Source organism: Maniola hyperantus, chromosome 5 (assembly GCF_902806685.2).
Source record: "Maniola hyperantus chromosome 5, iAphHyp1.2, whole genome shotgun sequence".
NCBI classification, from domain to species: Eukaryota; Metazoa; Arthropoda; class Insecta; order Lepidoptera; family Nymphalidae; genus Maniola; species Maniola hyperantus.
The window spans coordinates 2,687,016-2,713,406 of record NC_048540.1 but is presented as its reverse complement, the minus strand read 5'-3'; the positions used below and the strand labels follow the sequence as shown (position 1 = coordinate 2,713,406).

Below are 26,391 nucleotides of genomic sequence, written 5' to 3'. Positions count from 1 at the left end.
TGCGATCCGAGACACGCTAGGGATTCCTCTATTTATAACTCATGTGACCTACATTTAGGTATTACATATATAGCTGGATGTAGAAATGTTTCGATCAAAAAGTATATTGAACTAGCTGATGCCCGCGACTTCGTCAGCGTGGAATTAGGTTTTTTAAAAATTCCGTGGGAACATTTTGATTTTCCGGGATAAAAAGTAGCCTATGTCGCTCTCGAGGTCTTTATCTATACCTACCTATGCAAAAAATCACGTCAATCCGTTGCACCATTGCGCGACGTGATTGAAGGACAAACCAACAAACCAATAAACCAACCAACAAACACACTTTCTCATTTATAATAAGGGTACCTACTGATAATAAGGGGATGAATACCTTATAGATTTTTATTATTAGAGCTTACAGTGCTTGAGATGAAGTTTTCAAAAAATACAGTCAGTCAGTCAGCTTTTCCTTTTATATATTACTAGCTGATGCCCGCGACTTCGTCCGCGTGGAATTAGGTTTTATAAAATCCCGTGGGTACTCTTTGATTTTCCGGGATAAAAAGTAGCCTATGTCACTCTCCCAGGTCTTTATCTATACCCATGCAAAAAAAATCACGTCAATCCGTTGCACCGTCGAGACGTGATTGAAAGACAAACCAATAAACCAACAAACCAACAAACAAACACACTTTCGCATTTATAATAAGGGTACTGATATAAATAAAAAGGGCCATGAGTTAATATCGTAGTTAGGTACAGTCATGTACGGTTTCTTTTAGTCTAGGTTAGGTTCCTTCCATAATGTTAACTACCACCAACTACCACTAATAAATGATGTCAAGAAATTCCAACGGAATTTCAAAAACAATCCCCGTGAACTAAATCGCGTGCATCAACGAGTATCTACCTAAATAATGAAAAGTACAACCCGGATACCCGGATCAACTATTCAATATCTGCGTTCTATTCAAGTTGACGCTAAATCAAAGCACACCTGTTCGAACACTGTGTTAACACCGTTGTTGTTTGTTAACCGACTGGGAATAGTCATAGATCGTTGAATTGATTCCCAGATAAATGCAACAGTTATTCCGTACGGATAAATGGAACTGTGCTTTTATCCGGATATAGAGAATATATATGGTTGTAACTTTGCATATAACCTGCAGTCTAAACTACTTAAAGTTTTCCTAAGCGTCTATGTAACTGGTGTTAACAACCTCGGAAGTTTTATAAACAAATTTAATTAAAAATAGGCAGAGAGTAGGACTTAGCTAGAGAACACTGGTGTTTTGGACTGAGAACTACAGAGATGTGAGATAATAAAATTAAAAATATACAGCTAGCGTAATTTTTTATTCATGTACCAATAACTAACTGAAACATTCATGAAAAGACGTGCACAAAAAATACCTCACTACTGGAGAGATTTCTTCCAGCAGACCTAAAATGTGTGAAAATTAAATTTTCATAATGCTTATAGAATCTTTCTCAAAATCTTTTTCAATCATATCAAAGAAAAGAAAACTAGTCGTATAAATACAACAATTTACCCGGACACGCGTTACTTTACCAAAACAACCGGATGAAAGCATTATCCGGTTGTCCAATAAAATAACCGGATAAAATGTTATCCTTTTGTCTCGTTGGTCGGGACCATGTCGAGACACGCTGTCGATCCCGATTCCGAACTCGCATCCACAGTGAATGCTTATCATTTCTTCAATAGATGACGTATGTTTAAATTGATATCGCATTTGAACGAGCTCTTCAATAGATGACGTGTGTTTAAATTGATATCGCATTTGAACGAGCTGACCCGCCCCGGCTTCGCTTGGGTGGAAATTCTCAAAATCCTTTCTACATTATAGAGAAACTCTACATACAAAATCTCAAATTTCTAGATACTGGATTGAGCTGTGTGTTGATATATTATGCCGCACTCCACAGTCATCAGTTTCACGACTTCCTCGGCGTGGATTTATGTTTTTCAAAATCCTATAGGAACTCTTTGATTTGGCGGGATAAAAAGTAGCCCATGCTTGTCCCCGTGATTCAAGCTATCTCTACCGGACATCAAAATCGGTATAAAGAATGCAATGGGCCGTAAAAAGGTTAATTGACATATTTTCGCATTTATTAATTAAAGGTCTAAATATTGATACATTAAAATATATTTTAATGTATTCTAGATATGCAGACTAAAATTTCCGTAATTCAAGCTATAAAATGTTGATATAGATTACTTTATATCACGAAGAATCAAAGAGTTTCCACGGGATTAAAAAATCTAAATCCACGCCAATGCAGTAGCGGGTCTAATGTAGTTTTAAATACTTAATTATTACTATAAAATATATAAATATTTATAAACTAATTTATATGTATCTATTGGTTGCAGGTCTTACAAGACATCAAGGTAAATATCGTAGATTTATTATGTCTAATTTTATTCACAATATTTCTTTTTTCCATTTTATTTTCTTTCTGGAGCAGCTTTAAACTTTTCTTTGCGATTATATTTGCATTTGATGCACGTTTTGCTTCTTAACTACGTTTACTCTTGGTAAATATACTAACAAGTAGTTTTAGGGTTCCGTAACAGAAAGTCCGATGAGTTTCGTTCTAGTTTCTGTACCAACGATATTTCTCTAAAAAACTTCTCTAATTTTGTTCTGTGTTTTAACTTTTAAACATCTATTCATCGGCCATTTGAATTAAATAGCTATAAGTTAGAACGTAAAATTGGTGATACATAGCTTATTGTGTCTGGTAAATCTTCGGCCTCCTATTCAGTGGTTCCGTGGTTCGAACCCGGCACTCTGACTTTTCGGAGTTATGTACATTTTAAGCAATCAAATATCACTGTGAAGGAAAACATCGCAAGAAAATCTGCATCCTTGAGTGTTCTTCATAATTTTCTCAAACATTCTGAAGCCTGCCAATTCGCATTTGGCCAATGAGGTGTACTAAGGCTTAAACCATTGTTATTTTGAGGAGCTCCGTGCTCAATGGGCTGGGTAGGTCGAGATGAAGATGACGGTGTCAATAAGTGAAGCAGATTGCTTTTACGAGTACATGTATATAAGACTACACATATATCAAGAACCAGTCTAAATAAAGTACAGTACACGGCCGAAAGTGATGAACATCGGCCTTTAGAATGACATTTCAGGTTTGTAGAGCGTTGTCTCTGTCACTCATACCCGCATGACGTTTTGTCGGTCTCAACGACCGAGACAGTGCTCTACAAATATGCTATCTCCTTCTAAAGATCGATGTTCATCACTTTTGGCCGCGTACTGTAAGACCAAATTTTTAAATATTGAGGTTCTTATATATATGTACTACTCCAATTGTTCAATGAAATGTACAAGAAAAAAAAGTCCATGTTTTATATGTCCATGTTACTTATGTATATAAATGAAAATGAAAATGAAAATCTTTTTTATTCGTATAAACTTTTACAAGTGCTTACGAATAGTCGGATGCATCTACCACTGGTTCGGAATGCCTTTCCTGCCGAGAAGAACCAGCAAGAAACTCGGCGGTTGCTCTTTTCAAATATTTGATATAAGATTATGCCATGTATAAAATAGTATTTGCAGTCTTGTGCGTTGCTGGAACGAGCTGCAGGTCAAATCCACGCTCTTTTATCATTTAGATAATCTTCAATTGTGTAATATGCTTTTTTCAGGAGCATATTTTCGGCATTTGTTTCTATATGAAACGTCATTCTTTCGGCATCTATCTATTTAAATTTTCTTACCTAGTAGGTCCTATTAGGGATAATAATTAGAAATCAATGGTGCCCCAAAACATTAGCGTAGGTCACTAAGCCTCTACTTTACATGTCTGTATAAAATAACTAAGACATATCACATCCGCGAAGGTTCGATACGACTAGGGGGTGGGCGAGTGGGGGGGCGGTCGATGGGTCGTCGACCCCGGCTGTATTTCGAACCCTACCCCCTACCACCACTTATTTATTTATTATTTCGTACCATATATTATATTGACGTGAGCCTTGGGGGAGATGAAATTAAACATAAATCTAGACTTTTTAAATTGCTTCCCGATTTTTTATTGCCCGACTCCATGTTATGTGTTTAACAGTCTGTCTCTATGTTCCTACCTACTTGTCGGTAGGTATCACCATCATCATGATCAACCCATCATCGGCTCACTATAGAGCACGGGTCTCCTCTCAGAGTGAGAAGGGTTTTGGCCATAGTGTACCACGCTGGCCATGTGCGGATTGGTAGACTTCACACACCTTTGATAACATTATGGAGAACTCTCAGGCATGCACGTTTCCTCACGATGTTTTCCTTCACCGTTAAAGGAAGTGATATTTAATTAATTAAAACGCACATAACCCGAAAAGTTATAGGTGCGTGCCCGGGATCGAACCCCCGACCTCCGATTAGAAGGCGGACGTCCTAACCACTAGGCTATCACAGCTTTCGGTAGGTATAAGTTATCTTACCCCATCGCGAGCCCACTGTTGAGCATATTATGGCCTCTCAGAATGAGAAGGGTATGAACACGTCGTCCACCACGCTGGTCAAGTCCAGATTGGTGAACTGCACCTTTTTGCTTCTATCATTTGTATGGGATTACGTAACAGAGAGAGCGCTATACTATCTTCTTTCCGCGTATAAGGTTAAGGGTTTTAGAAAACAATAGGTAGGTGCGTGTTGCCAGTGATGACATATGGATCCGAGACATGTTCGTTAACTATAGGCCTCATAAGAAAGCTCAGAGTCACTCAGCGGGCGATGGAGAGAGCTATGCTTGGAGTTTCTCTACGCTGGATTCAGGCGGCGCAAGACCGTGGCGTGTGGAAGTCCCTACAAGAGATCTATGTCCAGCTGTGGACGTCTATCGGTTGTTGATGACGATGATGATGATGAGGTAGGTACATAAGTACCTACCTACCTACTGTTATTTTAGATTATCTTGTCGGTAATATCCGAAAATTGCCAATTTTTACACAGAAAAAATTGGGGCCGGGGAAAATTGAAAATAAATATTTGCGAATTTTTCGGAAGCTAGAGAATTGCCTGCTATGGGTTTTGTTTTGTATATCGACTCAGAGTAGTTATCAATATTAATGAAAACAAAATATGATCTCGGTTGTTAATATGGGCATTTCTTCGCCCAACACAAGGCATTCTGAACCAGTGGTAGATAGACCCATTTGACGATTCAAAAGTAGGTAGGTACAGGTAGGTACCTACTTGTAAAAGTTTAATTGAATAAAAAAAATATTTATTTATTTAAAAATCTCTAGTTAGGTAAGTAGGTACCTTAGCACCATAGTAGTACAGTAAGCTTACATTAGTTTTCAAAAGATTTACTTTACAAAACTAAAATTTTCGTTTTTTCTTTTTTCTTCGTTTTACACGAGAAAATTCTAAAATGGATTAGTTTGGTTGTCCCGGTAGAATCCATACTAATATTAATATTATATATGCGAAAGTGTGTCTGTCTGCTAGCTTTTCACGGCCCAACAGTTCAACCGATTTTGATGAAATTTGGTAGGTACAGTGTTAGCTTACGTCCCGCGGGGAGGACATAGGCTTTTTATCCCGGAAAATAAGGAGTTCCCACGGGATTTTTAAAAAACCTAAATCCATGCGGACGAATTCGGGGTCATCTACCTAGTAGGTATAATATATTCTGCTCTTCTAGATCACAGACAATATCAAAAAAGTTTTACCGTCTTTTGTAAGCTCACTCGATGTTTTATCTTTTAAAACTACCTACCTACCAATACGTTGAAACTCAATCAACAATATGCTTTGAGAAAATAAAATTTCACGGTAAGTCGAATAATTAATCAGTAGGTAGGTACCTACGTTACATTATAATTTATTACCAAAGGTAATCATCGTTACAGGTTTACTGATAAAGGAAAATGGAAATACAGGTTTTATTGGGTTCGAAGTAACTTAGTGCGTATTGCTATCATATTGGTATGGTAGAGTCTGATTTTTGATTAAATAAACTTATGATTTCTTCGTAAACTCTTTCTTCGGAAATTCTCTAAATGATGGTAAAATATTAATTAAGATGACTGCCATGATAATTTGAAATCACTACCTACCTATCTTCTACTTAAAAAGTTAACAAGCGATAATCATTTTACTGCTGCAATTAGGTATAAAGATTAAAAATACAAGTAGGTAGGTAGCTTTGAACGTAACGTACCTGTATAATCGTAAGAAAGAACATAACTGTACATAAAAATCATTCTGAATTCCATCATTCTTCGACGTAAAGTCCAATTTTGTAACCTTTTCGATACCATCCATCTCATTTCTACTTATACACGCATCCCTGTCTTACGACAATCGTTCTATTTACAAAACATTGGGTCGAAGGCATGCTGGAGGCGAGGTTGCCATACTTCGTTGCGCCTGCGCCGGTGACGTCATGTGCTCCGTCCTTGTCTGCGAGATCTCTCTCAGTCACTGCTTCCCGGTGGCCGCTTTCCCTGTGTGCTACGGAGAGCCATGGACCAGGGCCAAGCCAAGCCGTAAAACAATGGCCATACGAAAACACATAAATGTTTTTTAAAAACCCAGGCCAAGGTCTCCACCGAGCCCGAGGTCTACGCATCGCTTAATAATTATTATTATGAGTGATATATTATGTACAGTATGTACAAGGATCGTAGGTTACGTTACGTTATAATAACACTACGCATAAAATGCGTATTTTTAGTTTAAGTAGATGTATAGACTGGAGAAGCTAGACTGGAGACTAAACAAACATCAGAAGATTGCTGAAAAATTCGTTTTTACTTCATACTCCAGTGAAAAGTTCTAAAAATTCGTCTCCCCTTTGCTGTGACTACCTAGTCGGCTATAGCGCAGGCTATATGCTAGGTTTGTGTAACTCTTGTTCCCTATTGTTCAATAACGTGCAGTCGCCGGGAGCTGTACGGGCGAAGGCGAAATTTCAGCATTTTCAGCCTAAATACAGCCGCGGTACATTTGAATTTCGTATGCGGCATGAAACGCGTTCGATTGGCCAAGTCAAAAGCTAGTGTAAAAGCTTTATGAGTCGTGCTCTTAAAGAAATATTTTCCGAGCAATTACTTTTTTTAAGACGATCCATATTACTAATATACTAATATCATTAAATTAATGATATTAGTATGGACTATGTACCTACATAGGCCATACTGAGATCATAAAATTGGAAAGTTTGTGTCTGTCTGCTAGCTTTTCACGGTCCATCCGTTTAATCCATTTTTTTAGGGCTCCGTACCTCAAAAGGAAAAACGGAACTGCCTGTCTGTCTGTCAAGAAACCTACAGGGTACTTCCCGTTGACCTAGAATCATGAAATTTGGCAGGTAGGTAGATCTTATAGCTGACATTTGTGGAAAAATCTGAAAACCGTGAATTTGTGATGAACTAATAATTAGTATTTTAAATTATCAAAGTAAGATAAGATGAATCATAGTTTTTGATTTATCGTGCAAAATGTCGAAAAAATACGACTGCACTACGGAACCCTCGGTGAGCGAGCCTGACTATTCTATTCCTATCTTACTTCGAAAATTGGAAATACTAATTATTAGTTTATTTTTTTGTGTGATGTAACCACAAATTCACGGTTTTCAGATTTTTCCCCTAATGCCAGCTTTAAGACCCACCTACCTGCCAAATTTCATGATTCTAGGTCAACGGGAAGTACCCTGTAGGTTTCTTGACAGACAGACAGACAGACAGACAACAAAGTGATCCCCGTCCCGTTTTTCCTTTTGAGGTACGGAACCCTAAAAATTAGATTGATCCCATTTCTGATTATGTATAGTACAGACAGGTTTTTGTAAATCTTATTTTAATAAGAAAACCTCTGCTTTTATAGCGGACATTCAACGAGGAGGAAGGACACATCATCAAACTATGAATCGAGTTTCCGTATCATAATGACTGACGATGTTTGGACAAGATGGGCGGATGTTTTTGAAATGACCAGAATATTAACGCTACCGTGTGTCGCAATCCAATGTTATTTAATAAACATTTAACTAATGTTATTGAACCATATCATAACAATAGTTTGATGACAATAATTAGCTATCGAGGTACGTTTAGATTGTTTTGTAATTACAAAAAGCTACAATGTGATAGCTGCTCCGTGTAAACAAACTCATCTAAATATATAAAAGGAAAAGGTGACTGACTGACTGACTGACTGACTGACTGATCTATCAACGCACAGTGGACGGCTCGTGCTGAAATTTGGCATGCAGATAGCTATTATGACGTAGGCATCCGCTAAGAAAGGATTTTTGAAAATTCAACTCATGAGGGGGTGAAATAGGGGTTCGAAATTTTGTGTAGTCCACGCGGACCAAGTCGCGATCGGACTACATTGTACAGTACGCGGCAGAAAGTAATCTACATCGACTACATACTTTAAAAGGAGATAGCAGATTTGTAGAGCATTGTCTCTGTCGTTGAGACCAACAAAACGTCATATATTTACGAAACATACGAATACGAAACATAAGTCATACATACGAAATGTCATTTTAAAGGCCGATGTACCTATATAACTTTCTGCCGCGTACCTATTGTATTAAGCTAGTTTAGTATCCATTGACTTATATATTACCAGCGACCCGTCCCGGCTTCGCATGGGTGCAACGTATATACTAATGTGGTGTCATTGCCTCGGAAACTCTCAAATGAGAGGATTTTTTTCCGACCTAATTCAGATTATTTCAATTTCTCTAGGGATCTCTAATTTTTTGAGAATTAAACTATAGCTATAAACCTTCCTCTTGAACCACTCTATCTATTGGTGAAAACCGCATTAAAATCCGTTGCGTAGTTTAAAAGATCTACGCGTTCATACATACATTCATACAGACGCGGGAAGCGACTTTATTTTATACTAGCTGATCCCCGCGGCTTCGCCCGCAGATCCCGTATAGCCTATGTCACTCAGGAATAATGTAGCTTTCTACTGGTGAAAGAATTTTTAAAATCGGTTCAGTAGTTCTAAAGATTACCCCCTACAAACAAACTTAACGACATCGGGCCGTGCAGCAGAAATCGTAATATTTTAATTTCGCCATAACTTCAAAACCAAACGTCCAATTTTAATCATTCAAAGACCAAATATTATCTCCATAAACTGTTCTTAGTGATGAAATCATTTATTTTGATAAGGATTAATAGCATGAGTAAAATAAACGCGTTTAAATGTAGTCCAAAAAAAAATCAAGATTTTTAAATAAAAAAATGGTTGCTGTGCCTCACTCGACATAGATGGGTATAGTGTGTCGCGGACTTTTTTGTAGATATTTATAAGATCTACAATTAATTAGAACATTTTATGGTTCTATCTTTTATAGTTTAGGCAGCGTACGCAAAATAAGTAACTTTTCTGGTTGATTTTTTACACCTTGTGTCCGAAAAACCCAAATATCTTACGGAACCCTATTTTTTTCCAAAATAAAATATAGCCTATGTTACTCGTGGATAATGGAGCTTTCGAATGGTGAAAGAATTTTTAAAATCGGTCCAGTACTTTTTGAGCCTATTCAGTACAAACAAACAAACATACAAACAAAGTTTTCCTCTTTATAATATTAGTGTAGACTATGTAGAGCTTGATGTAGAGACTTTGTATAGACAGGGTTATTGAACAAACAAAATGGCAGCGACTCATTGGTGCTATAGCACCAATGCAACCTCAGTGATATCTGGATTTCAAACGGGTCGTTCATTAGTATCTAAGAGGTGGCGCTGATTTATTTGGTTCCTAAACCGTGAAAAATTTTGTTCGCTTGACCATAATATCTTCTCATTTATTTATATCGATGCTAGTATCACGTAATACGTAGTACACAGCAGCAACGGAAGTAATCAATTCAAGATCATAGTACAGATAGCGTGGAAGGTTAAGAAGTTAATCGAACCACAATACGTTCAACCTTGCTCCTATCAATCGTATTAATAACTCACTCATGTGATTAAATCACTAAATATTACGCATACAAAATGACTCTAATGCGCCATTTTTACTTTATGTGTCAATTTTCATGTCAAAAGTACGATTTTAGTCTTATTTTAAAGGAGACCCGTACTTTTGACATAGAGTTAAAATAACTGGTAAAGGAGTGGACTGAAAACCGAAAGGTCGACGGTTCAAACCCCGCCCGTTGCACTATTGTCGTACCTACTCCTAGCACAAGCTTGACGCTTAGTTGGAGAGGAAATCAGTCATTTAACATGGCTAATATTCTTAAAAAAATGGCGCGTGAGAAGTCATTTCAAAACGGCTTAATTCAAAAATCAAAACGGCCAAATTGAGTCCAAAGATGGCGATTTCGATCAAAACAATATAACAAAAGTTTCAGCAGCTTTCATTCAGTTTTTGCTCATCCTGTAAAGTTTTATTTCATGCAATTACACCGTTTTCTTTGCCAGCTCCTTAATTATAAAACAAGAGTGTTTTTAGGGGTCCGTAGTCCGTACCTCAAAAGGAAAAAGGAACCCTTATAGGATCAAGTTTGTTGTCTGTCTGTCTGTCTGTCTGTCAAGAAAACCTATAGGGTACGTAGGTACTTCCCGTTGACCTAGAATCATGTAGGTCGGTCTTATAGCAGAAGTAAAGGAAACAATCCGAAAACCGTGAATATGTAAGTAACCACATCACAAAAAAAAATGTGTTCATGAACAAATGATTAATTAGTATTTTCAAACTTTCAAAGTAAAATTACTATAACATTATTATACCGAATCTAAAACAGATTTTTTTTCACACATAATAGTTTTTGTATTATCGTGCAAAATACCGAAAAAATACGACTAGTATCTCAGCCTCAGAGCGAACTTTGAGTTTCTCAGACTTAAGATTGAGTTAAAACGAGATAGATTTTTGCAAAGACAGAGTGCCGCTTTATAGATCACACCCTGACTCGGACTTGACCGGTTTTTTTCTGGTAGCACTACTTAACTTAATTTAACGAGATTGCCTTGAATCATTTTCCTGGTTGTATAATATTTAAAGTCTTGCAAAATAATTAAAATAAATAAATAATCATAGAGAGGTACAGTTGGAGTAGGATATAATACAAATCTGACCAAGTGCGAGTCAGACACACACCGAGGGTTCTGTACCGTAAAAAGATTTGTTTGTTTGAATTGAATTTTATGACCGCCTCAAAAATAACCCTTTGAATACCTACGGCCACAATTTTTATTTACCTACTAGCTGATGCCCGCAACTTCGTCCGCGTGGATTTACGTTTTTCAAAATCCCGCGGGAACTCTTTGATTTTTCGGGATAAAAAGTAGCCTGTCTTAATCCAGGGTAAAATCTATCTCCATTCCAAATATCAGCCAAATCCGTCCAGTAGTTTTTGCGTGATTGAGTCACAAACATCCAAACATCCACCCTTTCACATTTATAATATTAGTAGGATTACTAGCTAATGTCCGCGACTTCGTCCACGTGGATTTAGGTTTTTAAAAATCCCGTGAGAACTCTTTGATACCTACTCCGGGATAAAAAGTGGCCTATATCATTCTCCAGGTAACCTATAATGGGCAAAAATAGTCGATCCATAGCTTTGTTGCGGCGTGATTGAAGGAATAACCCAAACGTCGCGTTGCATTTTTTTTTAAATAAAAGCTGCTTCAATTCTACAATAACGTAATATGAATTATAAATACTATTAGTCATATTATATTCAAAAGTGATAGATAGATAGTACCTAATCTATCTTGTATTGTGATGCAAAACACCTCGGATCTAAACACAAAAGAACAGGCCCGTTTCTGTGTTTCTTTTCTCATATCTATCATTTGGAACAACTACACTGTGTATGATTGCTGGAAAATATGTACACGGTTAGGGTTGTCCAATAATTATAAAAAAATCTAAATCCTCATCAAATACCTCGAACTACAAAATTAAATTATCACAAAACTGGGAATGGTTTTTGCTAAGCATTTAAAATACTCTAGTTTGATTTTAGACGTTTGAAGGAGTTTTTATTTATAAGTTAATGTAATTATTATGAATGCAACAAAGTTAGTTTTGTTTTAAATGCTTTTAATACCTATTTAGATACTTACATCTTCCTTCTAGGGATTCGAATTTTTTTGGAAAACTTTTATACTTATCTTAATGGGTATAAAAAAGTTATTTAATATACGTAAATAGTAGGTAGTAAAGTATGTTAGTAATTCTAACAAAAATAAAGCTTTATTATCATGTAAGGTCTGCCAACCCTACAGTGGTAGGAAGATAGATATCTTTTGTAACTCCATCTCTTTTATTTACATGGTATCAGATAGAGATAGCATAACTTGAAAGATGGACTGTTTTCCATAACAATGGCCATTCAAGTTTTCATATGAAACATTTTCCCTCATATTATCTTACGTATTAAGAGAAACTCGGCTTAATTCTTCTAAAAAATTTTTTTGTCTTCGTTTTAAAGAAATCGTTATTCGCGAATATCAAATGTGGAAGATTTAGAAAGTAATAATTCTTATTTGTACTAAGTATTAGTACCATATTAGTACTTAAAAATTCTTTGCTCCTAGCTTTCATGAAAAATTGATTCGTCTCCATCGATATAAATGACAAGATATGCCCAAGCGAACAAAATTTTTCACGGTTTAGGAACCAAATAAATCAGCGCCACCTCTTAGATACTAATGAACGACCAGTTTGAAATCCAGACATCACTGAGGTTGCATTAGTGCTAAATAAACATTTTAGGACCAATGAATCTGTGCCATTTTGCTTGTTCAACGGCCCTGTCCTTACGGACTTACGAAGTAATAATTATACAAGTCAATGTTCGTCTCTCAAAATGACAATGTCAATGACGAGTCTTTCAGAACCTTTGCTTTTACGAGTCCCTTTTTTTAAGGGAGGCAGTAGAAAAAATGTTCTAGTACCATTATTTGTAGATTGAAGTAAAGTAAAACAAAATATTTTTTATTGTTCGCCAAAACCAAAACAATAGAAATATAACAAAGATTTTTGCAAGTAGGTAGGTACAATAGGCGGCTTTATGGCTAAAATAGCGATCTCTACCAGGCAACCTTAGGGTAGAGGATATAATAACAGTAAATAAGAGAGGAATAGATAAGTAGGTAGGTACTTCTCTAGATTCTAATTTATACAGTCGAAGTTTTTCATCTAGTGAGAGGCTCTAAACTCAAAAATCTAACATTTCTTGCTTACCGTTTGTGCGACGTCCGCGTACGAGCCATCTACCCAGATGTACATTTTCTAATCAAGGTACAGAAAAATAGCTTTTACCGTAATCGCTATTGATATCATATTGGTATGCAGGTTGAACAAATTGTGCTCTCTGTACCACTCCCGCCTCGGGCAGGAATAAATACTGGTCAACGCGGTTTGACACGTGTTGTTATACCTACTCCCAAGTCACGTACTAACATAGAACTAAGCCATTTTGAACTTTACTGCTAACGAATTTCATTGTAATGCAGCGTTAGGTACTAGATGTAACCCACATTGCTTTATCATAGTTAGATAAGTCATGGTTTCTGAGAATTACTGAAAACTTTTAACTTGTGGTTTTACCTAACCATGATTTGATATAAGGAAAATTTTAACTTTATTTTTTGGTACTGCGAATACTCTACTCAATTACTCTATTCAATAAGAATGCCTTTATAGAGTGAGTATGGTTTACTTGCAAAATCACAGGTTTTTAGCTCCATCTTGGTTAAAAAATCAGCTTCTTTCTTGTTTAAAAAAATTTCAACGACCCGACCGTTCTATAAAAAATATGAAAGTCCATTCTTTAAATATCCCTTTTTTAAATTAGTAATAGTAAAAAAAACCGGTCAAGTGCGAGTCAGGCTCGCTTTTTTAGGATTCGTATGAAATATTTCTTTTCCGAGCTAGAACAACGCAATGAACCGTGAAGGAAAAACCCAAAAATTTTTCATTTGTTTTGGTCACAGCTTACAAACGATTTTGTAACCCTTTTTTTCGGCTCCATGGTAGTCCCCCTGAAAAACAATTTAATTTAATTTTTAAATCAATATTTGGTTTTGGGTTTACATTCTACACCAAATACCAAAATTTCAGGTTTGTAACTCATTTAGTCTACGAGCTAGAGCACTGTGTCACGCGGACAGACAGACAGACAGGCATTTTTACCCTTGGTACCCCAACCCTAAAAATGATAATAATACATATAACAAGTTCAGAATGTAGACCATAAAAGAAAATTCAATAGGTTTTATACTTGATTTTTTTTGCCCATATCAGGCACGTTATCATATATCACAACATTACACTGTAATAATACCTTTTTTAATGTAAATTTCATAAAAAAGGTATACATTTAACGAGAACAAAAACACAAAAATCGCGATGTATTTTTCGTTAAAATCAGCGTTTTTCTCATTTAAAACATTCGCGGGTAGCTGAATAATATTTTTGTAATGAGTGCCCTTTATTGCCCGAGGCGCACTTTGCCTAAAATATGGGCTTTCTCTGCCGCTGTATTTACATACATTCGTCGTTCCGGGCTTTTTACTATCCTGTTTTATCGAAGACCGTGGAATCAGATTAGCATTTTACCCCGGGACGCGTTTTAAACCTTTTTTTTTTTTTGGTTTAAACATAAAATTACTTGTAGGTAGGACTAGGTAGGTACTTATGGAATCGATTTTGTGTGAGAGAATAGGGTCATGGACTGTAGTAATAAAATGAACAGTTTTTTTTGTATAGCAGTAGTTTATAGGGCTAGAATATATTTTATATCACTGGGCTAGAAGAGAATAATTTAAAAAAATCATGATTTTATTCATTTTCAAAATGTCACCCGCGCTTTCTCGCACCGGGCTAGCGCTGGGGTCGTATGGGATTGCGGGGTGTCCCTACCCCAATTGCCATGTAAACCTGTCGCGAATCATAGGTACTACCAAAATCATGTCATGATTTTATCCAATATTTTTTCCTTGAAATTATAATCGTGTCCCAATTCCGCGGGCCAGGTTGATGGTTGATTGTGGCGTGATTAATTACGTGTTCCAATACGGAAACCATCGCTCTTCCGATAGCGGGTATCTAACGAGGTCACCGTGGCGTCTCTGTTTCACTTTGATTGCAGCTAAAAATAATAAATTAAATTGTTTTTTTTTTTTTTTTTTTTGAAAATATAAAAACTTATATAAAAGGAAAAGGTGACTGACTGACTGATCTATCAACGCACAGTAGGGCGATTGTCTAAAACCTGCATCAATCATTATTACAATCTCAATTGTTCTGATTGGCTGAATTTGTGCGATTCTTGTTGCAACAATGCATTGTAGCCAATAATAGCCTCAACTGGTGACAGAAGGGCTGGCTCATTTTTTGCGCAGCGGATCAGCCTGGCTGTCCAGCGCGGAAATGCAGCCAGTATTCTTGGCACCATTCCACGCGGTCATGATTTATATAGTAATTAGATAAGGCTAGCTTTAAGTTTTATTGTATTAAAAAAAAAAAAAAAAAAAAAATAATGAGCGAGCATTAACCAATCAGAGATGATTGCGATCGTGACATTGTAGCTGTCAAACAACCGCGGTAGGGCCACAGGTCAAACTACTGGACGGATCGAGCTGGGCATACAGATGATAGCTATTATGACGTAGGCATACGCTAAGAAAGGATTTTTGAAAATTCAACCGGGGGTGAAATAAGGGTTCGAAATTTGTGTAGTCCATGCGGACGAAGTCGCGGGCATAAGCCAGTGTTACAATAAAACTTAAAACTAGCCTTATCTGATTACTGTACAGATCATGCTCATTTAGGTAACCTTGCTAAAACTTCGCCCGTCAAAATCCTTCAATTTAATCATTTTGTAATTAACAATTAGCATCAAGACCGGGAGCCGCAGCAGAAACAGCTGAAAACGGCAAGCGGCGCAAGTATGCCTCTCTTATAGAGTTACATTTTTGTGCCGTCTGCCGTGGAGACCCCGGGGCCATGGAGTCTTAGTGCTAAAATTTTTTTACGAGACATTTCACCACGATTAATAGCCTCATCTGGTGACAGAAGGGCTGGCTCATTTTTTGCGCAACGGATCAGCCTGGCTGTCCAGCGCGGAAATGCAGCCAGTATTCTTGGCACCATTCCACGCGGTCATGATTTATATAGTAACTAGCTTATGCTCGCGACTTCGTCCGCGTGGACTACAAAATTTCAAAACCCTATTTCACCCCCTTAGGAGTTGAATTATCAAAAATCCTTTCTTAGCGGATGCCTACGTCATAATAGCTATCTGCATTCCAAATTTCAGCCCGATCCGTCCAGTAGTTTGAGCTGTGCGTTGATAGATCAGTCAGTCAGTCAGTCATTCAGTCAGTCAGTCAGTCAGTCAGTCACCTTTTCCTTTTATATATATAGATAGAAGATAGAAGATTAGATTAGATAAGGCTAGCTTTAAGTTTTATTGTAATAAAAAAAAAAAAAAGTATATAAATTAACAATTTAATATCACCATTAACCCTCAAATACTTCCTAAAATCATATCAAGATTTTCTATAAAGACAAATAATAATTCATGTGGTAAATTAGATATGTGGCAACTAGAGTAAAATTGTAGTCATGGGTATACTACAGTTGTCATCAAAATGAAAGCTCAAAAACATTCCAACTAAACGTGTAGGCATAGCTCGTCTAGGATCGGATCCATCGATATGACATTTCGTTGTAATCATGGCGCAGCATTTTTTTACTGGTACATTTGCAAATCAGTGTCTATAAAACACCTGCTTATGATTCGTATAATGCCTCATAAGCTATGTAAGCGCTCTATCAGTTACATAATCTATATATTATATAAAATTCAAAGTCCTGAGTGACTGACTGACATATATGTCAACGCACAGCCTAAACCGCTGGTCCTAGAAACATGAAATTTGGAGGGTGTGTAAAGAGTAGGTATCCACTAAGAAAGGATTTTTTTAAATTCCACCCCTAAGTGGGTTAAATGGGGGATGGAAGTTTGTATGGAAGTCCGTCATTTTTCCAAGTTATTTGCATAAAAATTGGTATTTGGGTTTTCGGCAACAAATGAAGAAATACCTATGTATTTCAGGATTTTTGAAAATTCAACCCCCACCTCGATTTTCTAAATTCCACCCGAGCGAAGCCGGGGCGGGTCAGCTAGTATAACATACTCTGGTGGCAACCGTAATTATACTATGATAACGTAGTATATCAAGGGCTGGTACATTTGCATTCGTTGAGTCACGATCCACGACTCTAATACGAAATTGCGAAACCCCATTAATCATCGTGATGTATATGAGCCACATATCATAATCTGAAAGCAAACAATCGCAGCCGGAATTTAATTCGTAAGTCGTAAGGCCGGCCGCACTCTGCATTTATTTTTGGATAAAGAAACAGAAAAGGTTAGGCCATTTTAACTTATTACAACTGTCATGTCAAAAGTACGGTTCACCTTTAAAATAAGAACAGCTAAAATCGTATTTTTGATATGAAATTTGAAAATGTGTTATTTTTTACTTTTTAGTGTTTTTGGAAGTACGTTTTTTTAATATTTTTGTGATAACAAAAACTCAGTTTTATTTACTTTGGCATAGTGGAGGCGACTAAAGGCGGCCCTTTGAGCATCTTCCTAGTTTTGTTTTCATTATACCAATTTCAACAGTATGAAAGCACCATTCCACTCCGTAGATAATATGCGTTTCGCCTAATAAGAAAATAATCAATGGTACTGATTCTGAGCACAACCTAATTTTAGAGTATTCGCATTCTCTTCTTACTAATGTAATATGAAAAGGACAGACGCAGTTTGACAGTTTTGAATTTAATTTTTAGATGGCAAAACCCGTGATTTTGGCGCACAGTCGCGAGCCTACTGTTTAAATTTGTAGCGTGCACTAAAATTTAGAGTCTTTAAATGTAAAGTTCATGTTCTGTCCCTTTTTAGCATTGTTAAAAAGAAAAGGATGCAGATTCTCCAAATTTAAAGAAAGACAACGGAATCGGTGCCACTGTGGCTAATTCCGTTGTACACAATCTCTAAACTAAACTAAAATGGCACGTCTAAATCTATTGCTATCCCTTTCATAATGTTGCTTGCGGAAATAGCACTAGATTCAGACCTGTTAATTTAGTTTAGTTTAGAGATTGTGTACAAGAGAATCGGCCCCAATGTGCGTCAAGCCTTAGACTCATAAACGCGTAAAGTCACACAGAATCGCGAATTTACGCGTTTTGATCGCTCGCCAAAAAGATGAAAGTTGCCGCGTCCTTGGAGCAGCTCCAGATGCACTCGCACCTGCGTAATGTCTACGCAATTTTCCTCGTTCTTGCGATATTAGTACCCATATTTTGTAATTCATAATCTACTCATCGCCTGATCGTTCCTCCCTATGTTGCGCAGATAAACATTGAGGTTTTATAAAATAACGAAGGTCTGGCCGTCACTGGCTCTTAGTCCATTTCTCGTTTTATTGATATTAACCGCAATTCGTGACACCGCAATTAAGTTATTCTAAACAATGACAATTTAATAACACAACACGAATTTATCATTATGGCAAGAAAGGCAATTAAATTTGGAGCTAAAGGCGCTTACACAAAGTTACACAAAAGCCGAGTTTACAGGCCAAGTTGTGAACCAACAATGCCCTTTGTTTGGCGGTAATGGCTTTTGTCGCGGGCCTAAATTTTGACTTATTGTTCGCGGTGTGCATACACCTTTATAGCACTCACAGACTTGCCAACTTCCAAGCCGTACTAAGTTAGTGCTAGAATTAAAAATACAGTAACATTTTATAAAAGCGTAAGGTTTTTAATTAATTATAAAAACGCAACTTGCAATAATGTGGATCTTCTTCGTAAACCTAATTTTGTCATTGTTTTTCTCTTAAATAGCCAAATTTCCAGCCGCCATGGCGATGTTTTAAATCATAATGCTTATAGAACTTATACCTGTCACGAACGCCAGATAAATTTTATCTAGCGAACATTTTGACCACAGATTTTGACAGATTCCCAATTGAAAAACTGTCATAACGTCAAATTTATGATAAAGTTTATCTGGAGATTGTGAAACAGGCCCTAACACTACTAGTAATAACTTATCTTGCAGTAAGATATTTGAACTAGTCGACCGTCGCGGACGATTATTTTAATCGGAACTTGTCGGTAGCCAGTTGGCACGTCTATAGGTGGTTTAAATGAATTCACGTTTTAATTCAGTTTGTAGTTCGCCGCAAACTTTTGCGCGAAGTTTAAAAAGTTGATGAGAATAATTAACTCTGTTCTTCTTGCTTGAAGATTTTAGTTATTAAATACTAGGTATAGTTACTTACCTAAGTACTTTGACTAAGTACTTTAAATTGACGTCATCCTATCTCTTTGCTATCATCAGTAACGGCATAGTTTATTATTTAAATCTATGTGTAATGTGTATATATATCTATGTAGTCTTATGTATGTCTATTATATTTTATTTGTATGTATTACTGTATTAATAATATGTATTTTATATTCTTATTATATGGTTTAGTTTATTTAGCTATTGGTATTTAGGTTTATTATACACCACCTCCCATTGTCCATTTGTTCGTTTTCTCCCTAGCGTTAAGGTTGTCTGGAAGAGATCACTATTTAGCGATAAGACCGCCTTTTTGTACCCTACCTATTAAGATTTCTTTTTGCAACCGGTCATTTGTGTTTCTGTGGTGCAATAAAGTATACATACTTACATACTTATATAATGTATTTCCACTTATTTCTCACTAAGTATTTATTAGCTACAGGACATAAAACACGGAAATAAAAGGAAGCTAAGTACAATGTTCTGTAAGCTTCCTAACCTCTAAATATATTTATAACTCTGTTAATCCACATATTATAATCTAGATGAAAAAGGTATGCGACTCAAATTAAATGTTATGCTGGGTCCCAAGCAAATACCGTTAACCGGGTGGTTATTATAAAAAGACACAATCACAATAAATTTGTATTACCCAATATTAAAAATGCTCAAATTCTTAAGCTCCTATTATAATTAAACAGAATACAAACTTTCACGCAAGAACGAGCATAGGTACTCGTAATGCGATAGGAATAAAATGAAAATTTGAGATAAAATATTATTAAGTTCAAATAACAACAAATGAGCTCGGTGTACCGGCAAATATCGGGTCTCGCAGCTGTTTAGATTGCGTTAGTTTTTGATGTGTAATCAAGCGAAACGGCTTTTTCTTACGGCTTATGAAATATTTTATTGTAATGTTCGTATCAGGTAACTTTCGAATAAAAAAACCGGCCAATTGCGAGTCAGACTCGCGCGCCGAGGGTTCCGTACTACAGTCGTATTTGCTCGAAATTTTGCACGATCAATTAAAAACTATACATAAAAATAAATAAAAATCTATTTTCAATCTTTAAAAACCCGTTCTTTTAGTACAATTTGTATTTATAAATGTTTATTGAAAAAATTATAATAGTTGAGATTATAATATTTCCTTACCTATACCTACCTACATTATATTTTACGATATTGTAATAAATAACAAATCTCAGTCGTTTTAAAAGTTCAAAGTAAACTACTAATCACGACAAATAGCAGTCATTACGTCTGGTACTAGAAAATAATAGCAAACAACCAGTAACGACCAATTTTCTATTTCCAATTTAAAATTACTAGCATCGTGTACGGGCCTCGTCAATATAGTTTTTTTTTTAAATTTATAGACTAGCGCTTGGCTACAATCACACCTGCTGACAAGTGATGATACCGTCTAAGATGGAGCGCGCTTGCTCAGAAGATGCCTATTCACTTTTGACTTGAAGATACCCATATTAAAATTGGAGGGGAAAACAGATGCCGGAAGGGCGTTCCATATCCTAGCGGTTCGAACGGAGGCGGCAAGTCACTTCGTACGTGTCCTTGGAATTTCGACTACCTACGGGTGCAGACCTTGGTCGAATCCTCCAATCAGGGTGTCCCTTTTGTGTAAGAAGAATTCTAAAAAAGAACGTCACTGATAACCTTTTGAGAGCCTCATAACCGGTTTAGACATTCGCGATGTAGGATTAAAAAAGAAGATTTTAGCTCAGAAGTGTTCCAAATTGCGATTGGGAACACCATATCAGTCCATACCCCAATTTTTTTTAACGGATAGTGGAAAGATATGTATATAGCTTTCGGGCTTTATGACGCCTGCTACTTTATTTTCGTTGATTTAGGTTTTTAGAAATCCCATGGAGATACTTTGATTTTCGAAAATCAGCATACTTCTCAGAAGCCGCACCTTATGGAAATCGTTGCTCTACTTTGTTTTGTTATGCTGTTAAAAGCGTAAGTCTGTTCTGTTATTTTACCCTCTTTTCCTCTGTTACAGAGTTACCGCGGCCGCAAACCCCTTGGTGGCGCCGTGTCAGCAGCTGTCGGGCTGAGCCCAGGCCTGCCCGCCGCCGCGTCCCCCGGGCCCGCCGCACCCGCCGCGCCCAGCCCCGCGCCTTCCACCGCGCCCGCTATGAAGCAGGACCACCCCAGCCAACCGATGGTAAGAGCATCTTTGATCAAAACCTTCCCAACCACCCGTTGGTACGTCTACGTACAATAACAGCAGCAATCGGGTTGAGCCCAGGTTTTCAGCCACCATGTTACACGAGCCCCATGGGCCTGCTTTAAGCTGTGCCTGCCTTCGCACCTGCCTGGTGATGATGATAGAGTACTTTTATTACTTGGTGGAACTATTAGAGCTGCAGCAGTTGTTTTCCATGTCTCCCTATCTTTGGCTGCCGCCTTCACATGGTTTGGGTCGGCTGGCCCCTCGTCCTTTCAAAATCACTTGAGTCCTATGCTTCGCCTCGGCCTTCCAATAATACTCGGCCAGTAATCGCTTTATTTCAGACCTGGACTGCAATGTACCTACTATAAAAATCTTTCACACATTCGATTTCACTTTTTCCTTGGTTGTATTTTCCTATTTGTAACTTTTTTACACAGAACAAAATTACCTTTAATAAATACTAAGGTAAGTTTGTGTAATTAAACCACGAATTCAGAAAATGTCGCTAAATCAAATTCTTTAGAAACTCTCTCGTAAAGAAAATATGGTCGGTACTGTCAAAGAAGTTAGTTAATTTGTTTATCTTCACCCTATTACGTGCTGAACAAAGGTTGTTAAACCCGCTCTTCTTAATTATATTCCAGTTTGTGCTTTCAAATAACTGTTTGTTTCTTAACGTAATTAATTAATTTTGTCAATTTTATATTCATTAGAGGTTTTTAAATGTCATTTTATTTTGGCTTCAAAATTTCATGAATGCTGTTTTAATACTCGTAATTACCTGCCATTTTTCAAATTCCATGTAGGTGTTCTATGACTGCATCGTGTTCCTCATTTTTGGGGGTATTGACTTCTTCCATTAATCAGATAATGGTTTGCAAGGCGTTCGTAAATGGTTAGATATTAATCAGTTCATTGTTCGATCCCGGGATCCACCTCTAACTTTTCGGAGCTATGTGCGTTTTAAGCAATTAGTCACGTGCTTTAACGGTGAAGAAAAGCATCGTGGAATCTGCATACCTACGAGTTCTCCATAATATTATATTCAAATGTGTGGGAAGTCTGCCTATCCGCACTGGTCAGCGTGGTGGACTATGCCCTAAATTCTTAATAATTCTGAGAAAATAATATATTCACTAGGAGACCAGTGATGGGTTAGGAATAAGATGATTTTAAAACGGGTAAGGTCGGGACCTTATGCCAGTAATACACATACGTATACTTATTCCCAAGTTCACAAAGAACGTCCTTTATAAGCCACGTTAACAATTAAAGCTCGCGTTGCGGCGAAGCTTTCCTTAATGAAATTACAACTTCCAAAGCTCTTACTCGAAGATCTGCTGGGCGATTTTGAGGAAGTAGGATTTAATTAAATCGAGGGTGGAATGCAATCCAATAATGCCACAAATATGTTTGTTGGACTATTGGTACAATTTTGTGCCAATAGCCCTATACATAATATAACGAAACCCCACCTCTCTTTTGTAGTTTAGGACCCCAAGTCCTTTAATTTATTGTAGTGTAAATAAGCACTTAAAATATAAACACCTACACCGTACCTAAGTACAATTGAAGTTAAATCCATCCTAATATTATAAAAGACTAACTTATGCTCACGACTTCGTCCGCGTGGACTACATTTTTAACCCCCCAATTAACCCATTTAGGGATGGGATTTCGAAAAATCGCTTACAGGGTACACACTCTTTACAAAGAACACACCCTCCAAATTTCATGTCTCTATGACCAGCGGTTTAGGTTGTGCGTTGATATATAAGTCAGTCAGTCAGGACTTTGAATTTTATAAGTATACAGATATTCATAAAAGGTTTTTAAAAAAACTTTTTTGATTATTTATTAATTCCCAGCGCAAACTCCAGAGCATCGTCAAAGACTTCCAAGTTTCAGCTCTTGCCAAGTGCCTTATCAATATTATCCACCGGCTCCCCTGTTATAATGAAATTTGAACTCCTGAAAGCGCCTGTTTTGTAAAGAAATTAAAATCTTTCCAAAGTTTAACGAGTAACGCCCTGTGTAACATATTTGCCGCGTGTTTTCCTTCCATTTTGCGCACTCAACTTTTAGAATTTAATCATATTTCTTACGTTTAATATGAAAAATTCGACGTCTTTTGCTCTAACTTTTGGGAAAGTTTATTAAAATTTTGATTGTAGCGTTAACCTAAGTTTCTGGCCGGTTCCTTGCAGTAGAATTTGATTTGCTTTCCGAAGAGGTGGTAATCTATATTAATAAATAAAATTCAACTATCTGTCTGTAATTTCGAAATAACTACCTCATATTAGTTTTATGTAGTTATTTGAACTCTACCAAAACTGAATCACACATGTAACGCGTATCCGAACGTATATAGACATCCAGACAGAATATCAATCACTTATAACCGACAGTTTCTTAATTCCATCAGTTTTGGTGGTCAGGTCCTCTGCAGCATCAGCACTACTCTTCCTATTTTGAAAGTCGGTTGAAAGTAGCCTTTGTTACTCCTTGGTTAATCCTCTACTTATCTGTGAAAGTCCCGTCAAAATAGGTTCAGCCGTTCCGATGATTAGTCAGTTCAAACAGACAATTTAGTTAAAAATAAAAATCCGCCAAAAGAAAACTAGAAAATCATTTATCTGGCACTTTTATGTTTTAAGATACAGTGTCAAATACATCTTGTATCTAAAATGTTACGTTCGAGAAATGAGAACAAATTTTCCTAAAGAAAATTAAAGTTCGCTTATGAAAAGTTGTGTTAAGTTCTTTTTCTTTGTAAGAAAATACATTTTAATATTTCGCTTGAAGAGGTCAACGACAGAATATAAATTAACTTTGATGATAGCTTTTTTTCCTTATAGAGGTACGATTTTTTTTTATAATGGATTGGAAGTTGCTTTCGTCTTGGTCCGCGTGGATTTAGGTTTTTACAAATCTCTTGGGGATTCTTTGATTTCCCGGGATAAAAGTAGCCTATGTGATATTATGTTTTAAGCTATCTCAATACCGAATTTTGTCAAAATCGGTTAAACGGTTGGGCTTTTCATGATCCCGTGGGAACTCAGTCTAGGTTTAGAGGCCCTGTAACTTTTCATATTACAGAACTAGACACGGGAGTTATTGAAAACTCATGTTCCACCGCAAAGTGCTCGATGGTTACCTATATACTTATTTATCTGTATATATAAAAGGACCGACTGACTGATCTATCAACGCACAGCTCAAACTACTGGGATGGATCGGGCTGAAATTTGGCATGACATAGACATCCGCTTAGTAAGGATTTTTGAAAATTCGACCCTAAGGGGGTTGAATACGGATTTGAATTTTGTGTAGTCCACGTGGATGAAGTCGCGGGTATAAGCTGGTATACTAATAGACTTATAGCTAGTTATTACAAGGTTTGTGACCTCGAAGCGCGATTACGTAGTTCACAGGTAATTAGGTAAACAAAGCCCGAGGTCCCGGCGCGCCCTTGACCGAAATAGCGTGTGTACAATACATGTCACTGCTACGATGTACTACTAGCTAAACGACCTCCTATTGTAAACGGAACGTACGGATTAGCGGGATCGGTGGATTTAATCTAAAGGCAGATCCACACCAGCGCACGTGCATGAACCGTGCACACAACGCTCATCATCATCATCATCATCATCATCATGAGCAACCCATGATCGGCTCATTACCTAGCATAGGGTCTCCTCTCAGACTGGCCAAGTGCGGATTGGCAGACTTCACATACCTTTGAGAACTTTATAGAGAACTCTTAAATATGCAGGTTTCCTCACGATGTTTTCCTTCACCGCTTTAACTTGTTTTAGCAAGTGATATTTAATTTCTTAAAACGCACATAACTCCGAAAAGTTAGAGGTGCGTGCCCGGGATCGAACCCCCGACCTCCGATTAGGAGGGGGACGTCTTAACCTATCTATCCTATCACAACTATCAAAGCTTCATCCAAACGCACGTGTTGGACGTAGTTCACGATTAGTTTTGGCGACCTCCCTGGTGCAGTGGTGAGCGCTGTGGTCTTACAAGTGCGAGGTCCCGGGTTTGATTCCCGGCAGGGGCAGTTTGGTAACTTACATTTTCTAAATGGTCTCTGGTCTGGTCTGGTCGGAGGCTACGGTCGTAGCTAGTTACCACCCTACCGACAAAGCCGTGCCGCCAAGCGATTTAGCGTACCTATACGATGCCATGAAACTGTCATACCCCTTCCAGGTTAGCCCGCTACCATCTTAGACTGCATCTTCCCTTACCACCAGGTGAGATCGCAGTCAAGGGCTAACTTGTATAGGAATTTAAAAGATGCGAATAGTTCGCGTGTGCTAGATTAGCCTCAGAAGTATAGAGACAATAGAGTCAGGAATCACCTACTGAGAGCCTAAACCTTAGTTCGTTATCAAAAAGCTAGGGCGTGGTTGAAGGTAGAAAACAAAATAAAAGATTGTATAAGGAAATAAACTGTTTTATTCAGGGAAAAGTCCCTCCAAATCAAAGTTTATCTTTACCATTAATTATTGCTTTATCATTATATAATTTATTATTTCCTTTAAGAAAAATCTACCGCCAGTTCGAAAAAGCATATCTACCGAGAGAAAGAACTGGCAAGAAAAAACTCGGCGGTGTCTATTCACAATTATTGAAAAATAGATACAACTATGGTAGGTATTACCATAACATATCCAACCCACATAGGGTATAAGCATAAACTATTACAAAGGAATACCAGATGTATAACAAATTACACATTAACCAACACATAAAACAACATACATAGTATAACAATAGAAATATAAAATCAACAATATTCGTACCTGTAG

The 26,391-nt window shown here is 37.1% G+C and overlaps 1 protein-coding gene across 4 annotated transcripts in view; it reads left to right on the top strand.

Annotated features, from left to right (window-relative positions):
- The window catches only part of Tet (Ten-Eleven Translocation (TET) family protein), a 174,310-nt gene that overhangs the window by 130,213 nt on the left and 17,706 nt on the right, over positions 1–26,391 (top strand). For 3 of the 4 annotated variants that reach the window (XM_069498626.1, XM_069498627.1, XM_069498625.1), the window contains 2 exons: positions 2,387–2,404; positions 21,395–21,559. In XM_069498626.1, coding sequence (XP_069354727.1) covers positions 2,387–2,404; positions 21,395–21,559 — 183 coding nt within the window. The remainder of the gene's footprint in view (positions 1–2,386; positions 2,405–21,394; positions 21,560–26,391) is intronic. The other variant, XM_034968382.2, reaches the window with a different exon arrangement.